This window comes from Lolium perenne, chromosome 3, assembly GCF_019359855.2.
Source record: "Lolium perenne isolate Kyuss_39 chromosome 3, Kyuss_2.0, whole genome shotgun sequence".
Taxonomy (NCBI): domain Eukaryota; kingdom Viridiplantae; phylum Streptophyta; class Magnoliopsida; order Poales; family Poaceae; genus Lolium; species Lolium perenne.
The window spans coordinates 291,120,574-291,140,261 of NC_067246.2; the positions used below are offsets into that span (position 1 = coordinate 291,120,574).

General features: G+C 40.8%; 1 protein-coding gene across 1 annotated transcript; it reads right to left on the reverse strand.

The window, feature by feature from the left end:
• Positions 1-7,148: 7,148 nt before the first annotated feature.
• Positions 7,149-16,920, reverse strand: LOC127340205 (uncharacterized). Its single transcript, XM_051365979.2, has 24 exons — positions 16,830-16,920; positions 16,622-16,717; positions 15,894-16,007; positions 15,675-15,791; positions 15,457-15,561; positions 14,999-15,115; positions 14,787-14,891; positions 14,254-14,327; positions 14,117-14,174; positions 13,702-13,775; positions 13,311-13,592; positions 12,836-12,900; positions 12,058-12,467; positions 11,531-11,655; positions 11,165-11,357; positions 10,979-11,067; positions 10,197-10,366; positions 9,967-10,121; positions 9,620-9,678; positions 9,201-9,296; positions 8,966-9,078; positions 8,679-8,799; positions 8,566-8,593; positions 7,149-8,472 (listed from the first exon to the last, which is right to left on the reverse strand). Exons 3-24 carry the CDS (start codon positions 15,997-15,999, stop codon positions 7,448-7,450), a joined length of 3,687 nt encoding a protein of 1,228 aa, XP_051221939.2. The 5' UTR covers positions 16,000-16,007; positions 16,622-16,717; positions 16,830-16,920; the 3' UTR covers positions 7,149-7,447.
• Positions 16,921-19,688: the final 2,768 nt, after the last annotated feature.

A 19,688-nucleotide genomic window follows, 5' to 3' on the forward strand; every position in this document is an offset into this window, starting at 1 on the left:
CGCGCCCCCCCTCCACAGAAGCCAATTTATTCCACCGACTACCTCGGCACATCGGCTGTATTAACTTCACTGAATCCCTTGCCAACCAACCAGATCTGCTTCACTAATGCCCGCTTCTCCTGAAACAGGGTCGATTCATCGTCTCCCGCATTCGCCGCCGCTGGAATGCAAGCTGCCGCCCCCGTCCACCCCGCCGCAGCTTGGTAAGTACTCTGTCCCGTTTGATCGTGGTGTTTCTTTAGTCATGTTTTGCATAGTTATTTGCATATCTCATATGTCATTAACTCTATTGATGTGTTGCTTCTCATGAAGTTTGTTTTAATATTGTACAAAAGCATTATCCGGTCGCTACCATCCTTTTCATTCTACTGACATATGTGTGCATCCACATATTTATAGCCGTATACCCATTCATTTGCTGCCAGCTGTTTTTTACTGCATGATATTGTCGCACTGCTTTTATAGTCATGGTATGGGCATTTCCAATCTGGTTGTTCTTATACCACGTCATTAGCTCACCGCTAGCTGCTAGTTGTTTTCTCCTGCCTGCTATTGTCACACTGCTTTTATAATCATGCTATGTGCATTTCCAATCTGCTTGCTATTATACCTCGTCATTAGCTTATAGCTATTTTTTCCACGAATGCTCTTGTCGCACAGCTTGTATAGTTATTGCTGCGTGCATGTCTGGTCTTTGTATTATCATTGACTAAGTTGCCAATGTTATTTTTCCTAGGGATTGATCATGCGAACCGCTTATTAGAACATCCAACATTAACAACGGTGACGCTAGGGAAGGTTGGAATCTGAGTTCTTAGTTGGTAATTTTGGCAGTTTACTTTTGTTATTATCTATAACCTATATGCATTGTTCCTTATGCAAGAGATTAACACTTAGAACCGTTCCATAAGAATGCCATTCACGCTTTACTATGCTTCTGCCTATTTGATATGCTTGTCTTGGAGCAACTGCGAAGGTGATTTGAACCTGACATCTAGTCATTCTTAATGCAAGTTTACTTTATGTGGAAAACTTTGGCATTACAGTTATATTCATTCCCTACTCCAAATCTGAATATCTGAAATTCTTATCTCATGCAAAGCAACATCTAGTTGGCTTTAATCTGATATCTGGTAAATATTAGCTTATTCATTTGGTAGCTCAAGTTTTTTGTTATTTGAAACCAACTGACTTGGTCTTAAATGTGATATCTAAACACAGATTAAGGACAATGGAGCAAGAGGATTAGCATTTCACCTGATGTCTGAGCCTAAAATGACATGCATGTTGACCACAACTAGTGCACGCAAGAGATGGACCTGCAGCGAGCGAGTATGTGCTTATTAGATGTATCATATCTTATCCTGTGCTTATTTCTGCTACATTCTGCTATCTGATCAATACATTGCATAATACATGTTTGAATAGTTCATTGTTGTAACTATGTTCGCAATATTACTAGAATGCAGTTGTAATCAAGCAGTCATCATTAGAAGATAGGCGCCAAAAAAGGATGTAGCGAGCATGTGCAACATTATGATCTAAGTCTGTGCTTAGTACAAGTTCCATACATTGTCTTGTGCTTATTTATGCAACTTGTTATTATCTTATATCTACATTGCATAATACATGTTTGAATAGGTCATTATTGTAACTATGTTTGCAATATTACTAGAATGCAGTTGTAATGAAGTAGTCCTTAGTAGAAGATAGAGGGAAAAAAGGTTCCATAGTGAGCCTATGCAACGATATAATGTAAGTCTGTGCTTAGTACTTGTGACTATCTCATATCGACAATGCTTAATACATGTTTGCATAGTTCATCGTTTAACTCTTTTTGCATTATTATCATAATGCAGTTGTAATGAAGCAATCTTCATCAGAAGAGAGGCTCACAAAAAGTTCTGACCTTTCTTCTAATGCATCCTCCCATAGCCGTCAACCTAGACCATTCCTTTCATCAAATAGTAAATATCTCAAGGCTGTACTGTATGAAAGACATGATGTTGCTGCTCTAAGATCTGTAGCTGATATGTTGAAAAATAGTACACAAGATTCAATCAACGCGATTGCCAAATATCAGTGTGTTATTGATGATGCTAATAAAAGCCCTCCATGACTATATGTAATTTTTTTTATTTGGGCACATAAATTGCCTTGTAATTTTCCTAATTATTTTATTTGTGTATGTAATTGTGTATATCATTGATATCATATTTTATGCCCATGAAATTTACTGGGCCTTCTCATAAGCCTAACTTGGCCGGCCCAGAATGCAAGTTGATTAGTCAAATGACCAGGGCCCTACTACTTAGTGGGCCGGCACACTTACTTTAGTGTGGGACCCACTTTTATTTTGGGCCGTCCCACTTACTTATTGGGCCAGCCCACTTGCTTTAAGGTGGACCCCACTTACTAACTGGGCCGGCCCGATAACAGGAAAGTGGGCCCCACGTGCTTATTGGGCTAGCCCATTTGCTTTAAGGTGGACCCCACTTACTAACTGGGTCGGCCCGATAACAAGAAAGAGGGGCTCACTTTTATTTTGGGTCGGCCCAGTGGCTTATTAGGCCAGCCCAGTTGCTTTAAGGTGGACCCCACTTACTAACTGGGCCGGCCTGATAACAGGAAAGTGGGCCCCACATGCTTATTGGGCCGGCCCGTTTGTCTGTTGGCGGGTCAAACAAAAACATTTGGCCCGACCCACATTCTTATTGGGCTGGCACGGTTTGCCTATTGACCGGTTAAACAAAGACATTCGGCCCCCACATGAAAATTGGGCCGGCCCATTTATCGTGTTGACCGGTCAAATAAAGACATTCAGCCCGGCCCACTTGTTCAGTGGACTGGCCCTGGCATCCTGTTGACCGGTCAAACAAAGACATTCGGCCCAGCCCACGTGCTTAGTGGGCCGACCCATTTAAATTTTGACCAGTCAACCTTAGATGTTAGGGCCGACCCACGTACCTAATAGACCAGCCCAATTATATATTTGACCGATCAAACTAAGTCAGCTGGCCCGGCCCGCAAACTAAATGGGCCGACCCGCTTAAGGCGTGGCAGGCCTTGTGTGGGCCTACCATCTACCACGGGGTTTCAGCCGGTTAACAGCGTTAATTGACAGTTAATCGCGTCTGCCACGTGGCAGTTTGCATGACGTCACCAGTCAACGGCCTCTCGAAAACACTTCTGCAACGGTCCAATTTTCCGTGGCTGAAGGGCGCCCAAACGCGACGCACCGAAAAATCTGTGGTAGGCCTTTGCCTGACACAGTTTGGACCACAGAACCCAAATCGTCGGCTTAGGTCCATAGGCAACGAAAAAGGGGCCATACCTGACGAAAATTTGACGTTGAGTATCAGAACTTTTCTTGTAGTGCACGAGGTCCAAACGGGACCAGGTGGCGCGCCCTACCTTACTAGGCATGCCACCAGGCCCGTTTTGGCCTCGAGTGTCGCTTGCTCCCCCTTTTTACAGATGACTCCGTCTCACCAGAAAACCTAAGCCATATGTTTCCGAGATTTATTGAGGTGGAGGCGGAGGCAAAAGTCCCCAATCTCCTACTCCGGGAGAGGGCAGATCATGCCGCACCGGAGCCTCCGATGAAGGGGAAATTGACGCCATCGTCATCACCACTCCTCGGCGTAGGGGAGGCTTCTCCATCAACATCTTCATCAGCACCATCATCACCACCATCGATCGCCATCTCCGAGATCGACTTCATTCCCCCTCATAGTTTGTGTTTGATTGAACTCTGGATATTGTTTTAAGGGTGATTTGCATGATTGTGATTAGAGTATTGTCTTTATTTGGTAGAGAGATTATAATTTCAGATTATGTTGTAATTCATATGTCTCTGATCCACACCATGTTTGGCACTTGTGAGTAGTTCCTGAGGGCATAGGATGATCTGGCTATGATTATATATGATGAACAATGAGTATTTGGTCTAGTTTTTATCTTTTATGTTGTTCTATGATGGTTTTATGCGAACGTTGATTGCATATTAATTCACCTATATGGGCTCATAGGTCTGCAATTTAATGTAATGATGAGGGTTGGAAGGGACGGCCGAGCAGAAACTGCCAATACTTTGAGTTGCATTAGTGGGGTTTATGTCGGGACCAGCGAACTAATTGCTATGGTGGGACATTTATGTCTTAATAATTCCTATTCTTGCTCATGAAAATGTCTCTAGGACCCATCATAAAGGGTGTACTTTCTCATATCTTGGGCCGCACCTAGTTTAGGCTCCGCTCCTAAGGGATTGAAACTTGACAAGATATCGACTATGTTGTGTAGATATCTAAATGCTAGTAAACCCGTGCCGCTCTCGGAAACACTTGTCACATATAAATTCACACACACTTGAGCTTGTCCTCTTTCTGCATAGAGGATTGGGCTTTATCTCATTGAGAGCATTTACTTATTGCTATTTACTTGTAATACTTTATTTTATTACAAAATATACACTCAAAACACCAAAACTACTGCATACTTTTTATTGTTTACTTGTCAAATCCGCTAACCAATACCTTCAGCTCCTCGTGGGTTCGACAACATTTCTTATTGAAAAGTACTACAATTGAGCTCCTGCACTTGGGAGCCATCAAACACATACATATATAATATAGAGACAAATAATCTTTATTTCAGCTCATAATATTGCTAGGGTTCATCCATATCCGCACAAGACATCATATGAATAAACATGGATGAATTAATCAAGTGATAACGTAGGGATCCATTTGGATTACAACGTGATGGATGGAGGAATCAATGACGAGCTCGTAGATGTTGATGACGTTGATGGAGATTGATGTCTTTGCCTCCTTGTCCCAAGCCTTCTTCTCCTCTTTCTTGGATGGTGGGAGGTGTTGGTGGAGATGGAGATCTGATGATGGAGTGGTGGCGGCGGCAGTGCTCCTCCCTAGAGGATTGTGATGTGTCTTAGTTCCCTCTTGGATCATCCCTCTCTAATATTGGCCCGCGAGGCGGTTCTAGAGAGACCTAGGGTGAATATGCCCTTTGGCCCTTCACAAAGGCAGTTATCACTACTAGGAAAAGGCCTATAGCCGCAAGGGTTACCGTCGGTGCGCTCCATTTTAGGTACGCCGGTGCTATTTACCACCGGCACGCCACTATATAGGGGCGCCGGTGCTGCTCCTCTTACTGCCAGCGCACAACCATATTGGTGCGTCGGGGGTGATGGTCGGCCAGGTTCGAGGCAGGGAAACATGGCAGCTCCTTTTACCGCCCGCGCACCACCATATTGGTGCGATGGGGGTAATTTGATTACCACCGGCGCACCAATATGGTGGTGCGCCGGTGGTAGGGAGGAGCTGACATTTTTCCTCCACAATCCTCCTCTTCCCCTTCCCCATTTTCCCCTCTTCTCCTCTCCTCCTCTTCCTCTCTTACTCTTCCTCTTCCTACTCTTCTCTTCCTCTTATCCTCTTCCTGACATGATGCTACGCCTCGAGCTTCGCCAACCACAACGCCTCGTCCTTGGCCTCGAGCTCCACTGACCAAGAGGCACCGCCGCCTCCTCCTCCCCCCTAGACCTCGAGCTCCTCCTCAGCCTCAAGCTCCAACGACCACGCCGCCTCGAGCTCCTCCTCGGCATAGAGCTCTGACGACCACGCTGCCGAAACGCCACCTCGAGCTCCTCCTCGGCCTCAAGATCCAGATTTGTTCAAAAAAATACTGGGACTCGATTTGTTTCCTATTTTGAACGTAGGGGGCTGCTTGTAAAAGCGTCCCGCAAGGCTTTTTTTGTTTCCTGGAATAACTTGCTGCCTACGCACTAGGCAGGTGCGTCGGGGATAACTCGTGTTATCGCCGGCGCACCAGCTGGTGCGCCGGTGGTAAGCCATTACCACCGGCAGGCGCTGGTGCACCAGCAGTAGCCATTTTTGGTGCGCCGACAATAAGGCTTTCCCTAGTACTATATGTTTGACATTCTTGAGTCAACGAAGGTCGGTACAGCGGCGCGGTACGACAGTTCCCACCGTACCGCTGCTCATTATGACTTTTGAACCCTTTACTATTTTGGGCGACATTTCCTCATACAAACTCCGATTAAAGTGATCTTGGACTCTTTGGATTCCTATGGATGAGAGCTAAAACACAATTGCCTTGGATCTTTATTTTTTGTTGATGGAAAACATATCACCTTTTGACTCTCAATATGGCTAAGTCAAGTGCGTGTAACTCTTCCATATTGCATCCACTTGGCTCCTTTCACCTTGCTTTGTTCATAAATCTTCAGTATATCTATGAACACATCAAAGACAAGGAAAAATAATAAAATCCTAATAGAAACTATAAAACTAATACTTGTACAACACTCATCTAAAAATGAGTGGAAACAAGTAATCATGTATAAAAGGCATAATAATAACTATATGGAGCATGAGACGAGTGGCTTTATAAACATAGAATATGCTTTTTTTTAATGTATAAAATTTCACTCATCAACATCCCGAAACATAAACCTTGGTCTTCCTCGAGCAAGAAGATAGTTGATAACTTCATGCTATCATCTAGTTTACCATTGCAAATCAATGTGTCGTATCCTTATTTTTTCTGCAAGCTCAAAGCAACATAGAACGTATTCATACAAGGCAATACAAGCTCACTTATGTGATTTTCAAACCAATAAAGATTCATCAAAACTTCTATGCTCATGTCAAAATTAAATATAGCTAGCAAGCAAAATTGTTTTTTTTTTTGCGCTTTTTGTATTTTTTGTATCCTTACATTTGTAAGATAAAAGATGAACAAGATGTCAAACACAAATAGGAATAAAACTTTTCAATGCTACCCAATCATGCCATCTAGTCAAGGCTCTCAAGTGCAAACTTTAGTTATTGAGCTTTCACAAAATCTATATTTTAGTAATGGGGATATTTTAAAAGAAAAAATATCTTTACATTTTTAATAGGTATATTTAGAGCTTCGCACATCCCCTTGGAATTCAAGACAATGACGTATGGACAAGCAAGAGCAATCATAATTACTACCTCTATCTATAAACATGTCTTATATTTGTTAAAATTTAAATGAATGTAAAACACTATTTTGTGTATAGGTGTCTAAATTTAAACAAATGCAAGACAATGACGTATGGGCAGAAGAGTATTACATGAGGAAAATGCAACATGGTTACAAATGTTAAGTTGACAGAAACATAACCAGATGAGATAATTCCAACATAGTTATATCAGCGCTATCACCCTCAATTTTCTAAACTGGGCGTACGATGTGACCATTTTTTTACAAAATATCGCCAAATGCCACAAAAGCCGGCATATAAATTAGCAACGTATGGCTACATCAGCGATTCCTATACAAAAGAAGTGTTTTTCTACTTCCTTAACTTAATGATTAGTAGTAGAAGGTTTCTTCATCAACTGCGAGGTACTTCCAGCTTCACGCTCGTTACTCAATGCGTCACATTCTCCTTTTCGCCATCAGAGGAGCTTAAGGAGGATGTCAATTGACTGTCAGGTACAGGAGCAACTTCCTGCTTCAAGCTCACCACTTCAGGAATTTCTTGCTCTGTCTCATCATCAGATGAAGAGCTACTTGAATCTGGAGCAACTTCCTGCTTCAAGCTCACCACTTCAGGAATTTCTTGCTCTGTCTCATCATCAGATGAAGAGCTACTTGAATCTGGAGCAACTTCCTGCTTCAAGCTCACCACTTCAGGAATTTCTTGCTCTGTCTCATCATCAGATGAAGAGCTACTTGAATCTGGAGCAACTTCCTGCTTCAAGCTCACCACTTCAGGAATTTCTTGCTCTGTCTCATCATCAGATGAAGAGCTACTTGAATCTGGAGCAACTTCCTGCTTCAAGCTCACCACTTCAGGAATTTCTTGTTCTGTCTCATCATCAGATGAAGAGCTACTTGAATCTGGGGAAACTTCCGGAGCATACATGTCATCGCTGTCTCCAATATCAAGCTCATCAGAGTATTTCACAGCCAACCGTTGCCTTCTCCCACGGCCAAGTAGTTCAACTTTGGGAGTAGCAGGCTTGAAAACTTTGAGATCCTCAACCTTGGGGGAGAGAGGTCCATCCTCCTCGCCGCCATGAGCAAAGCTCACAATGCTCCCAAGATAACCATTGTCATCTGAAGAGCACTTCTCCCCAATAGAAGGATCTAACTTGAGGAGATTCTCAATGGCCTCGTCATCATAATGGATTGATGTAGCATTGATCTTCTTCTTTTCCAGAATTGTCTTGGCTCCGTGTAGTAGGACAGACTTCAGCTCCTCTGCACTTGGCTTTTTGGAAGAGTTCATTAACATATTCTCAATGGCCAGCTTCTGCTTAGACTTTTGCAGTATCTTCTCTTCAACAGAGCATTTTGTGATTAGTTGGTAGACAACCACAGGTCGGGTCTGGCCAATCCGGTGAGCCCTTGACTGTGCTTGCAAGTCCATGAATGGGTTGAAATCAGGATCTGAACACATGGATGCAAGAATCAGTACCTAAAGGATTTAAGGGAAATGAGCAGCACACACATCAACAGAAAAGATATTTTAAAACCACTCACCATAGATAATTACTCGATCTGCACCAGGCTGCCATAATAAGCAATAGTATTAGTCCAGTGGCATAAAAGTAAAACATAAACGAATCTGCAAGGATTAGGATTAGGATTCATACCAGGTCAATGCCTAGACCACCAGCACGAGTAGACATCAAGAAGATAAATGTTTCACTTTCAACGTTGTTGTATTCTTTTATGCCCTCCTGCCTTGCAGAGAGTGATGTCTGTCCATCAATGCTGTGTACCAAAACAACTATTGAGTGAAAAAAATAAAAAGAATTACAGCTGTACTCACTGGAATGAGCTAAGAAATTATCAAGAGCATCATTGTAAGATAAGATCAATGGAGTCATCTATGCATCAGAAAAGCAAGACAAATGCAGGGCTGCTTAATGAACCATACCGTGCATATTTGTAGCCCAGGGAAAAAAGAAAGTCTTCGAGAATATCAAGCATCTTGGTCATCTGGGAGAAAATCAGTACACGGTTCCCCCTTTCTTTCAGTTTCGGAAGAAGCTGCAGATCAACAATAGTAAATTCTTAAGTCCAACAGCAAAGTGGGACAGAGAAAGAGAAGAAGTTATGAAACAAATTTAGAGTGCAGTCCCCAGATAGGATGTAATAGTAGGTGAAGGTACCTTGTGTAAGAGTTGAAGTTTCCCAGATGCAGAAACAAGTGATAGGAAAACATCTTCTCCTGCATGCTGGTGAACTTCCAGTCCTGGAAATAGATACTGGAAAGGGGGGAACAAATTAGCTTGAAGAGCAAGACTAATTTTTAGCATTGATTAGTTTGCATGAAAACATACTACAGAATGAAGCAATCAAATGGATAAGAAGTACTGCACAAAATACTGAAGTTAATTTTGGCTTGTCTTTAGTATTGACTATGCCATGCTGTCATCAGCAAACACAATTCATTGCCAAAATGTTTATTAACGTAAAATATCCAAATGCACTGAATTATGTATGGTTACAACTTACAAGGAGAAAGAGGTCTAGCTCAAGTGAACAAAATGTAGCAGAGTTCATGAACTAAAATGGAAGCAGAGGGTACCGGGTGATTGCAGCATTTTCTCAATTCCATAAGTACATTGTTCAAAGAAAGCTTTCTGCCTGCGAAAGTATAAACAAGCTCTGTCAGCCCAATGCAAAATATGAGTTGGTTAGCATAAGTACATAAGGACAATTATATAGACTTGGTATATCTCATTTTGGATATTGCATAGTGTTGTACTTTGTGCCTTCTGCACATTTTCTAATACAAACTGGCATGCATGTAGATGCGTGTCCAAGAGAAAAAATAGCACAAACCAGCTCAACCAAGAGAAAATGATTTGGATGAAGACAAGGTGGTAAAATGTATGGTAACGATAAATGCAAGAGAATGAATCTTGAACTGACCAGACTGAATAGCACTGTTCAGCTTCGAGTAGTTCTTCTCTAAAATATTAATGTAAAGGTCTCTTTGAGAGTCTGCAAGTGCACATGGAACTTCTATCCACTTCTTTATCGGCATAGAATCTTTTAGCACATCTGATTTCATCCTCCTCAACATCCTAGCAAATCAAACATGGAAGAAATAAGAGCAACATCCAAGTTATAAAGCAAATGAAGTAGATAGCGGTAATCACCTAGGCTTTAAAATTTCATGAATGCGAGCAACTTTTTCATCTATTGTCAAGTCCAGTCCAGATTCAATTGGTAAGAACAACCCATCGGCCTTTGCATCGGAGAACTCATCTGGATCAATATAATGAAGCAACGAAAACAATTCCAGGATATTGTTTTGCAACGGTGTTCCCTGTACAGTGAAGAGAAAAAGGGAGATTATTACAAAAAGAATTTGCACTTCCGTAAGAAATACTCCCTCCATTCACTAATATAAGATGTTTTAGGTTTTAGTGGATTCATCTATTTTGGTATGTATCTAGTCTACTCTTGCTCATTTTAAAATATCTAAAACGTCTTATATTTGTGAGCAGAGGGAGTGTATGCTACCAACCCATAGGTCACTTCCATAGTGAAAGCTACCATAAGGAGAAAATCTGTAAACCTCATTCTGATGAAATAACATTTTGGACAGAGATATCTTTCAAAGAAAATAAATTGATAATACCATTCTAGTATGGTTCCAAATCAACTGTATCACACATCCCATGAATGAACCTTTATGATAAACAATTTTTATAATGAGTTAAGCATAATTTTAAAGGATTTCGGCTATATATAGTTTTCAAAAGTATAACTTTGCAGTACATAAATGGAATGTCCAGAATCAGTACTGATCGTCTCCAAATCTACCTTGTTCAAAACCATTAATAACAACATATGCAACATTAATAACAACGCAAATGGAACAAAGAATTATCTTCTCAAAATCAGGAGGAATATGCCTAGGGTATGGAAGACTTACCGTAAGTAGAAGCCGGAACTCTGAGCTATATCGTTTTAGGACTGATGCAAGGTTGCAATCAACCTTCTTCAGTCTGTGTGCCTCGTCAACTGAAAGGAGATGAAGAGAAGTGTTAACTTGCACGCTAATAAAGGAGATGTTCAGAATCAGATATCTCCAATACAGCCATATCTCAGAAAAACTTACTGACAATCGTTGACCACTTAATTTTTTGTAGGACTGCTTTATCGAGTTGGACAAACTCGTAACTTGTGACAAGAGCGTCAAATAAAGTCCTCCCTTGAGAAGAGTACATTTCATGATCTTGAATACACTTCCTGGAGTCCTTATCTCCTTGGTAAACAACAATATTTAGATCACTTGCCCAGCGACCAAATTCCTAGCACAGAGCATGCATCCAGAAATTACATATTGTCCAGCTAACATAATAAAAAAATTGATACAGCAGGAAGATTTTATTCAATGAAGGCAAGAACTAAGGACAATTTTTTTAGTTCCCTTACTACAACATCCAGACTAATACAACAGAAGATCATGAGAAGTTATACAAACCTTTTTCCATTGGAGTAGGATGCTTTTGGGAGCTAGGACCAACGCAGGTGATGTTGTGAAACTTCCCTTGACAATATGGCTGAGAAAGGAAACAACTTGGACAGTCTTGCCAAGACCCATTTCATCTGGCAGTGGAAAAAGAAACAAGAGTTCTCATTGTTGTCTTTACACGATATAAATAAGAAGCTGCTACCATCTTTGTATAGATTACCAGTGCATGCATCACATAATTCAAAGGTAACACCCTACATCAGTGAGGAGTACCGTTTAAAGTATCCTTTAAAGCATGCATTTACTATTTCGGTACGAAAAAAATTATCAGCTTGATCACTAAAGTTGTAACAAATAGTCAATGAACACACAAAATTCCAACCTATCAATGAATCAAGTTAATGCTTTTTATTTTCTCAAAAGTAAAATTGTAGAAGATACTCCTGTTACAATACTAAGTGTTCTGAGATAACGTTCTCAAATGATAGAAAAAAATACAAGTGCATGAATTGTGTCTTTAGAGTTCATCAACATACCAGCAAGAATAACACTCCTCCTAATTTTGAAATTGTCAAATATCCATTGTAATCCTTGAAGCTGATAGTCATATAAAGCACCACTGTGTACATTTTCGGGTATCATTTCATCAGTGTACATTTGGCTGATACAATCAGCTATTTTTAATGTATTTCGATGCCTTTCGACAAGCATAGAAATAGCTGATTGCACGCCTTCGGTCGAATATGGCTCCCATGTAGCATCACAGTAATCAAGGCCTTTCCATTTCACAAGGAACTCATATCCCTCAAAGTCTTCATTATCTTCAAAACTAGCCAAGATGTCACATAAACCATGAGGATCAAACTTCCGACGACATGCAATGGCACGATCTACTTCAAACCATTCTGGTTTCCTTTCATCATCCGAGAAGACCTCCTTAGGCAAGCTGTTGCATAAGTTTGCAAGATCATTAACAACAGTAATCAAAAAGAGTCATACCAATTAAGAACACATCACATAAACTGAAAACAAAATGGCAATTATAAATTCATTATTGTTCATTTTCCCATTGGTGTATGCAAATATCATAGGAGTCTTATATATTAAAACTGCAAAAGAAAGACTGCTGAAAAGGGTGAGCATGTCACTCTATTCATAGGAGTTTCCTAAAGCATCTAATAAACACTTCAGATTGCCTAAAATAGTTTATATCACATCAACAAAGAAAATTTTACCAACACGGAAAAATGGTTTTACAAAAACCTACTTCAGATGTGACAACAAAATATAAATGAATAAAAACAGAGGGCGTACCTATTCTTCCTGATGTAGCTTTGTGCCCGTAGACGATCATGAACAAGAAGCCAGTCAAGTGGAACCTAGAGCATGTAAATTCAACTTCTCGGTAAAATAATTACAATCTTACATTGATAATGGTAAACACGTATTAAATCTTTTGCAAAATGCAGCAGAGCACCATTTAACAAAGGCAATCTCTACACAGCTATAGGCATGCATGAACTTATGGTAGGAAAGTCTAATAAACGGTGTCAAAATTGGCCCAGAAGTGTGATATTTCATTCAAGAGTGCAAGTTCCGCTTTTAGTCAAACTAGCTCAGGGTGTTGTTAGTGCAGGAAGCTATGAAGAATGTCCATAAATAAAACTCCCTCATTAACCTACCTAATTTCTAAAATACAAATATCATCTGTAGAGCTTGTGGCAATAGAGGGAAACTGCAATGCCAAGGCAGGCTAGCTTAAACAAGAGTGGGAAGGAGGAAAACATACCCAGCAGTCATGATGATGAGAAAGTAAATGCCATTTCACGAGGAACTGATACTGGAAATCTGACTCCTGAAGAATCACCCGTCTACAACCTACAAACCTTTGGATCTTTCTTGACGGATTTACTTCTGTCCTCTGAGCCAAAGAAGTTTGATTGCTATTGCACAGAGGACATTCCAAGGTGCCTCCACTGTTTTGCATAGGAGGATCGAGACAGAAACTATGGAAGCTATGAGAACAGCTAGAATTCTGACATTCGATTAGAAAAGAGCTGCCAGTTCCACTCTGCACGCAAATTAACCAAATAAGATAGTGCATAACTGCATATGCATAAGAGGCCATGAAAAACAAAAAGCCCGAGAAAACCTTACAAATTTCTCGCAAAATAATATACCTTACATATTGAGCACATTGGTCCATCAGAAGTGTTTTTGCAAGGGTTTACAGTATTGCGCAATAACTCATCATCTGATAGAAACAATATATGTACAACACAAAGGTCATGTTAGAAAATCAACCTCGAAACAAGGACCCAGGTATCCAACAGGTCATTAAAAGACAGTAGGCATGACTGAATCTGGACACTATCACAACAAGTACAACGAATGACGTATAGCTGCAACATCATCGACTGATAAGATGTCATTCAAGAACATTATTTCATGCATCATACATGCATATGCATGATACATACAGAATTGTTCTACAGGGGTTTTAGAATTTTCTATGCATAACATTGACACAGTAAACCATTGACCATGTGGGTGATTATTAAACTGAAGTTTCTCAACCAATGGGTTACTTATTACCTGATCCTGAAGATGAAGACACTGACAACATACACGAAGAAGCTTCAGTATAGCTCTCCTAAAAATGAACAGGAAACATTTATCACTTCATGAAAAGAAGGAATTAATGAACCATTTCTTTTTGAGAATTTATTTACATCTGAAATATGATCAGCCTTCCGTTTCTCTTGTAGGCGCTTTGACATTCTGCATGGAATTGCCTTCCTATGATCTGTGGTGATTTCAGAACACAGTTCAATTATGCGAACTCATTTGCATAGCATATCATCACCCAATTAGCACAAGATAAATATAAATTAGGGGGCTTAAGAGGTGTTCTGCTTAATCCACATACGGGAGGATTAACAAAATATGTATCTACTAATGAGGAGACATCTAATCAAATGATATTTGGAGCTTAAGAGAAGGTTGGAAGTTTGACATGGTATAAACACAAACCATGAAAGTGTGCAATGAAACAAAAAAAAAAATTCAGCACAGCTGTAAATATTATCTTAACAACATCTTTAGTTATTTGATCTAGTCATTTTAACAAAAATAAAAAAAGGCTGCTCAATTAACCTCAGAAAATGCATATGACAAGGTTATTAAGCAAGCATGGTGCACATAGAAGAGAATCATGGTATAAATGTGTAGATAAAAATATTCACTTCAAAGGATGCCCACTTACTATCAATAGTGTCACTATCAGCATCGTCGTCAGATTCGTGATTTCTGGTTCCCACCCTTTCCTGGAGGCGCTTTGATCTTCGTTGAGGGGGTAGATGATCATCATCTACACAATGCAAATTCTGAATTATTTCATGCTGATAAAAATTTAAATTAGAATTTTATATATTAGTAAAGAGTAAACACACAATAAATTGAACACCACAAGCATACCATCAGAGCTACCCCGCCAGGTGTCTTTATCTTCAGAAACTTCAACATTGTAATATTCAGACAGAAGTTTCTTTCTTAGTCGTTTTGGCCTTCTTTGCTGGACCAACTTCTGGGACTCTGAAACACCATTCAGAATTTACAAAGCAAGACATCTAATCAAATGATATTGAGAACTTAGAAGGTTGGAAGTCTGACATGGTATAAAAACAAACCATGAAATGCAGTGTGCAATGAAACAAAAAAACTCAGTGCAGCCGTAAATATTATTTTAACCACATATATAGTTATTTTATCTAGTCGTTTTAACAAAAATAAAAATAAAAGGCTTCCAAAAGGCTGCTCAAATAACCTCAGAAAATGCATATGACAAGTTTATTAAGCAAACATGGTGCGCATAGAAGAGAACCATGGCATAAATGTGTAGATAAAAATATTCACTTCAAAGGATGCCCACTTACTACCAATAGTGTCACTATCAGCTTCATCATCAGATTCATAATTTCTAGTTCCCACCCTATCCCGAAGGCGCTTCGATCTTCGTTGAGGGGGTAGATGGTCATCATCTACACAATGCAAATTCTGAATTATTTTCAATCATGCTGATAAAGTTATACTATTAGAATTTTATATGTTAGGAAAGATTAAACACACAATAAATTGAACACCACAAGCATACCATCAGGGCTACTCCGCCAGGTGTCTTTATTGTCAGTAACTTCACCACTGTAATATTCAGACAGAAGTTTCTTTCTTAGTCGTTTTGGCCTTCTTTGCTGGACCAACTTCCGGGACTCTGAAACACCATTCAGAATTTACAAAGCAAGACATGCACAAGAGCTTTACTCTAATGCTAACATCTTCAAGTAACAACAAATGTGAAACAGCTCGCTCTTACCATCTTCCCTGCTCACAGATACATCTTCACTTTCAGTGCCAATCAAATCATCCTTTCCAGTTAGTTTTCTCTGCAGGCGTTTGGACCTTCTGCTAGGAGGCAACATCTTGCCATCTGCTATAAAGACAAGTTCAAACTAATACTGTGGGTCCAAATTATTAAACAAGTCATAAATTTGTGTAACAATACTACATCTCTTATCTTAACAAAACAGGTTTAGAGAAAAGAAAGACTAGATGGTCACTCTAAGAGGCTAGAAAGTTGACATAGTAATTGGGGTAAAACATCTAGACTCGGATGTGGATGTGTACAAATAATAATACTGCAGAAGAGCAGATTAGTCATTGATCAATCATAGATAACAACTGTCCAGTTGCATAACAAACTTAACTCATTCACAAACGAAAAATGTATGCATTTTACTTTCTAGCCACAAACTTCGTGCACACAATTTGACTGATTACACACAGCACATCGAATATGGCACTTATTGTCATTGGAAATCAGATGGTCCCCTCCGCAGGCTCAATCCTACACTAAACCACAACATTTAGGCATCCTCTACTATATGGCAGCTATTCAATTTTCATCATCGGTTATATAAATTCTCTAGCATCTAGAAAAAAGTATCCAAACAAATGAGCATTATGGCATCAAACACCACAGCCAGTTAACAATGCAAGAAATGAGAAAGTTCAGAGCAGTCAGCAATCCTCCATCACACACACCTTCGTCCTCGCTCAGGCTGACATCAGGAACCTCCGCAGTTGCAGAAACGCTCGCCGCTGTTCGCGTCCTGAGACGCCCCAGGTTCCTTGTTGAAACTACCGTGCAGCCATCCACATGAACAGACAGGGAATTAGTTCAAGTGTAAAATGTGAATTCGTTTTCACATCTGACGGATGCATGCTGAAGACACCGAGGTTTCGAGCTCACCAACAGGTGAATCACACAGGCGCCCTTCGGAGGTATCTGCGGCACATCTCCCCGCACTGTTCTGCGGCTTCGCTTGACGAGTTGACTTCGCATCATCTGTGAAATAAATAAACTGCAAGGTCAGATTACTGTTTATACATTGCCTCGGACAAAATGGAGAAATATCCGTCGGCACGCGAAAATACAGGATGATTCGTTTCCGATCTCGTTTACACCGATCTGCGCACTGCGCGCTCGTTAAACAGCATCAATCGCTGTATGGCAGACGCAAGGGACGCAGTCGTTTCCACCAGCCCTGGCCGAAAAATCCAGAGTCGATCGGTGCGCACTCGTGGCAGATGCTGGTCATTTCCAGCCCCTGCCGAAGAAACTACCAAATCTGCCGGCGCGCACATATGGCAAATGCCTATAATTTCTAGCCCCGCGCGCTCGAACAAAATACCTCCGAAACTCGCAAAATCATCCAACCAACGTCTGCGCGACTGAAACAGCTCGCGAATCCAGCTAAACGCGCAGCGAAACTAATCGCCGAAACCCTCATCCATAGCGCAACCAGATGGCGAACGAAATCGACCAAGGAAACGCGCCTAAAAGCACCACCCAAACACTTGACTCACCGTCGCCGAGGTCGACCACGGCGCGCTCGTCCCGCGGCCGAGCGGCGGCGCCTCCCCGCCGTCCTCGCCCCCTCCCGCCTCTCCGCGCCATCGATGGAACCCGCGGCCGCGCGCTCGCGTGGGTGGGTGGGGCTAGGCGCGCGCTAGGGTTTTTCCCGACCTTCCCGGCAGCGAGGTGGGGAATGAATGGGGGTCTCACTTTCACACGGGAGGCGTGGGTTTTATGAGGAGCTCGCGCTCGCGGCTGGTTGGGTGGGGTGGAGGACGGGCGGGCGGGAACTTCCATGGGCGCTGTTTGCTCGGTGGGACTGGTCTACGCGGGCAGGAGACTGGCGTGTGGGTCCCGGGCCGAGGGATCTGCTCTGGCTTCCTGTGGGGCTGGTCCATGGGTGCTGGAGCTGGGCGGGAAGAGGAGGCGGCGCGGCGACGTCCGAGCGGGGCGGGGAGAGATCGGGAGATTTCGTATCTTTGGGGCGCGTGTTTGCTTGCGAGTAGCCTTTTTTTTTGGGAGCTCCTCCATGCCTGGAGAAGTGACAATTGTATGGGCTGTACGTGCTTTGGGCCCATATGTGCAATGTGACGATGCAATGCAAACCATTGATGTGTCCAAGTAAGTTGAGGCTTGATGAGTGGCACACCATTGACATGATGACTAATCTTACTGCCGAAAGGAGATAATTAGTAATTAAGTACATAGTAGGTTTTAATGTGATCATTCATGTATGCACTAAATATTCTGAGTACTAGTAAAAAAGAGAGTAACATAATACGACAACTTTATTAGAGTATTATATAGTATCATAATAAATGACTGGTTTTGTCTATATATAGATCTATCTACACACATTTTATACATCCAAACCTAGAAAATTTTGAGTCACTTGTTTTGGTAAGGACGGAGTACTTTATGAAGAATCTAATACAATAAACTTCATACCTTAGATATCAAGAAAATCGTACATATTTGATCATAGTTTATAAATTTTTACTTTGACTAAATCCAGTACGCCAAGTAGTTGCAAATGGAAACATGACTAGTCATTTTTTGCAAAAAAAAAAAAAAAGAAACAACGTCGACATTTACTACATGTTTAAAAGGAGTGATTTTGTGTTTTACTTGTATGTATCATAAATAAATGCATGCCTAGGAGTGGTCTACGACGACTCTGGGCTTCATCCACCCATTTGAAACAAAAGAAACAAGCTAATGAATGGAACGAGTACTAGATAGACCTAGCGCGCTTTGTTGTGCCCTTTTTTGATGTTGTCGTTCAAAATTACTTTTTAGGTGCAATATGCATATTGGTGGTCACGTGCTATAGGATTTTTCAGGTTCGAAATAGAGATCTCCCCATCACGAGGAACACCACGAAGTAGCTGGGTCTAGACCATTGTCCAGCTTCATGGATTTAATTTGTTGCCGAAGAGGTGGCCAAGCTCCGAAGTTGTACCCAGAGTGTAGAATCAGATTTGGGAGGCGGACTTGATGGTTTGGAGAGGACGGATGGTTGCAACACATGCCCTCATAACCTAAAAATTTATCAGGAGTTCACGACAAATACAACTGAAAGATAATTATAGTACTACATAGCAAATGTTGGGGATTTAGTTCAATTTTGAACTAAAACCCAGCAGTTATTTACTAATTTGAACTAAAAATTCCTACACTTATTATGGATCAAATGAAATACAATATTTTAAGCTTTTATATAAACTATTGATAGTTCATTGACGTCGTGCAAGTGACTCATTAGTGGCTCTGCTTCTTTCTCAAACTGCTATTTCATTTTGCTCCGGTCGGGCTCTCTGAAAGCAGGTTTGAAAAGTACGTTCATCTATCAAAATATATCAATGGTTGACAAATGCTAATATAAATTCCATCCAGTAAAAAAATTGTATAGTGTGAAAACGCTACTAGAGTATATGAGCTCATAAACACTATCATAGTTTGAGCTCACAACTAACAAGTTTACAAAAGAAGGTTCTATTTATAGGTTGGTAACATGACAAAGCCATATGATTATACGGGTTCTTCGGTCATGTTTTCTCGTTTTAAAAGATTGTATGAACCATTTCAAGTTCATAGAAACTTGCAAGTGTTACATAAAAACATAAGGAGGGCTAATCAAGTCGATTTACCAATTCTTCATTGGTTAGTAATCCACATAAAAACATGTCGCAGCTTTTCTAATTAGCATTAAGAGTAATGCAATAAAATCTATCTGCTCTTGCATAAAAAGTA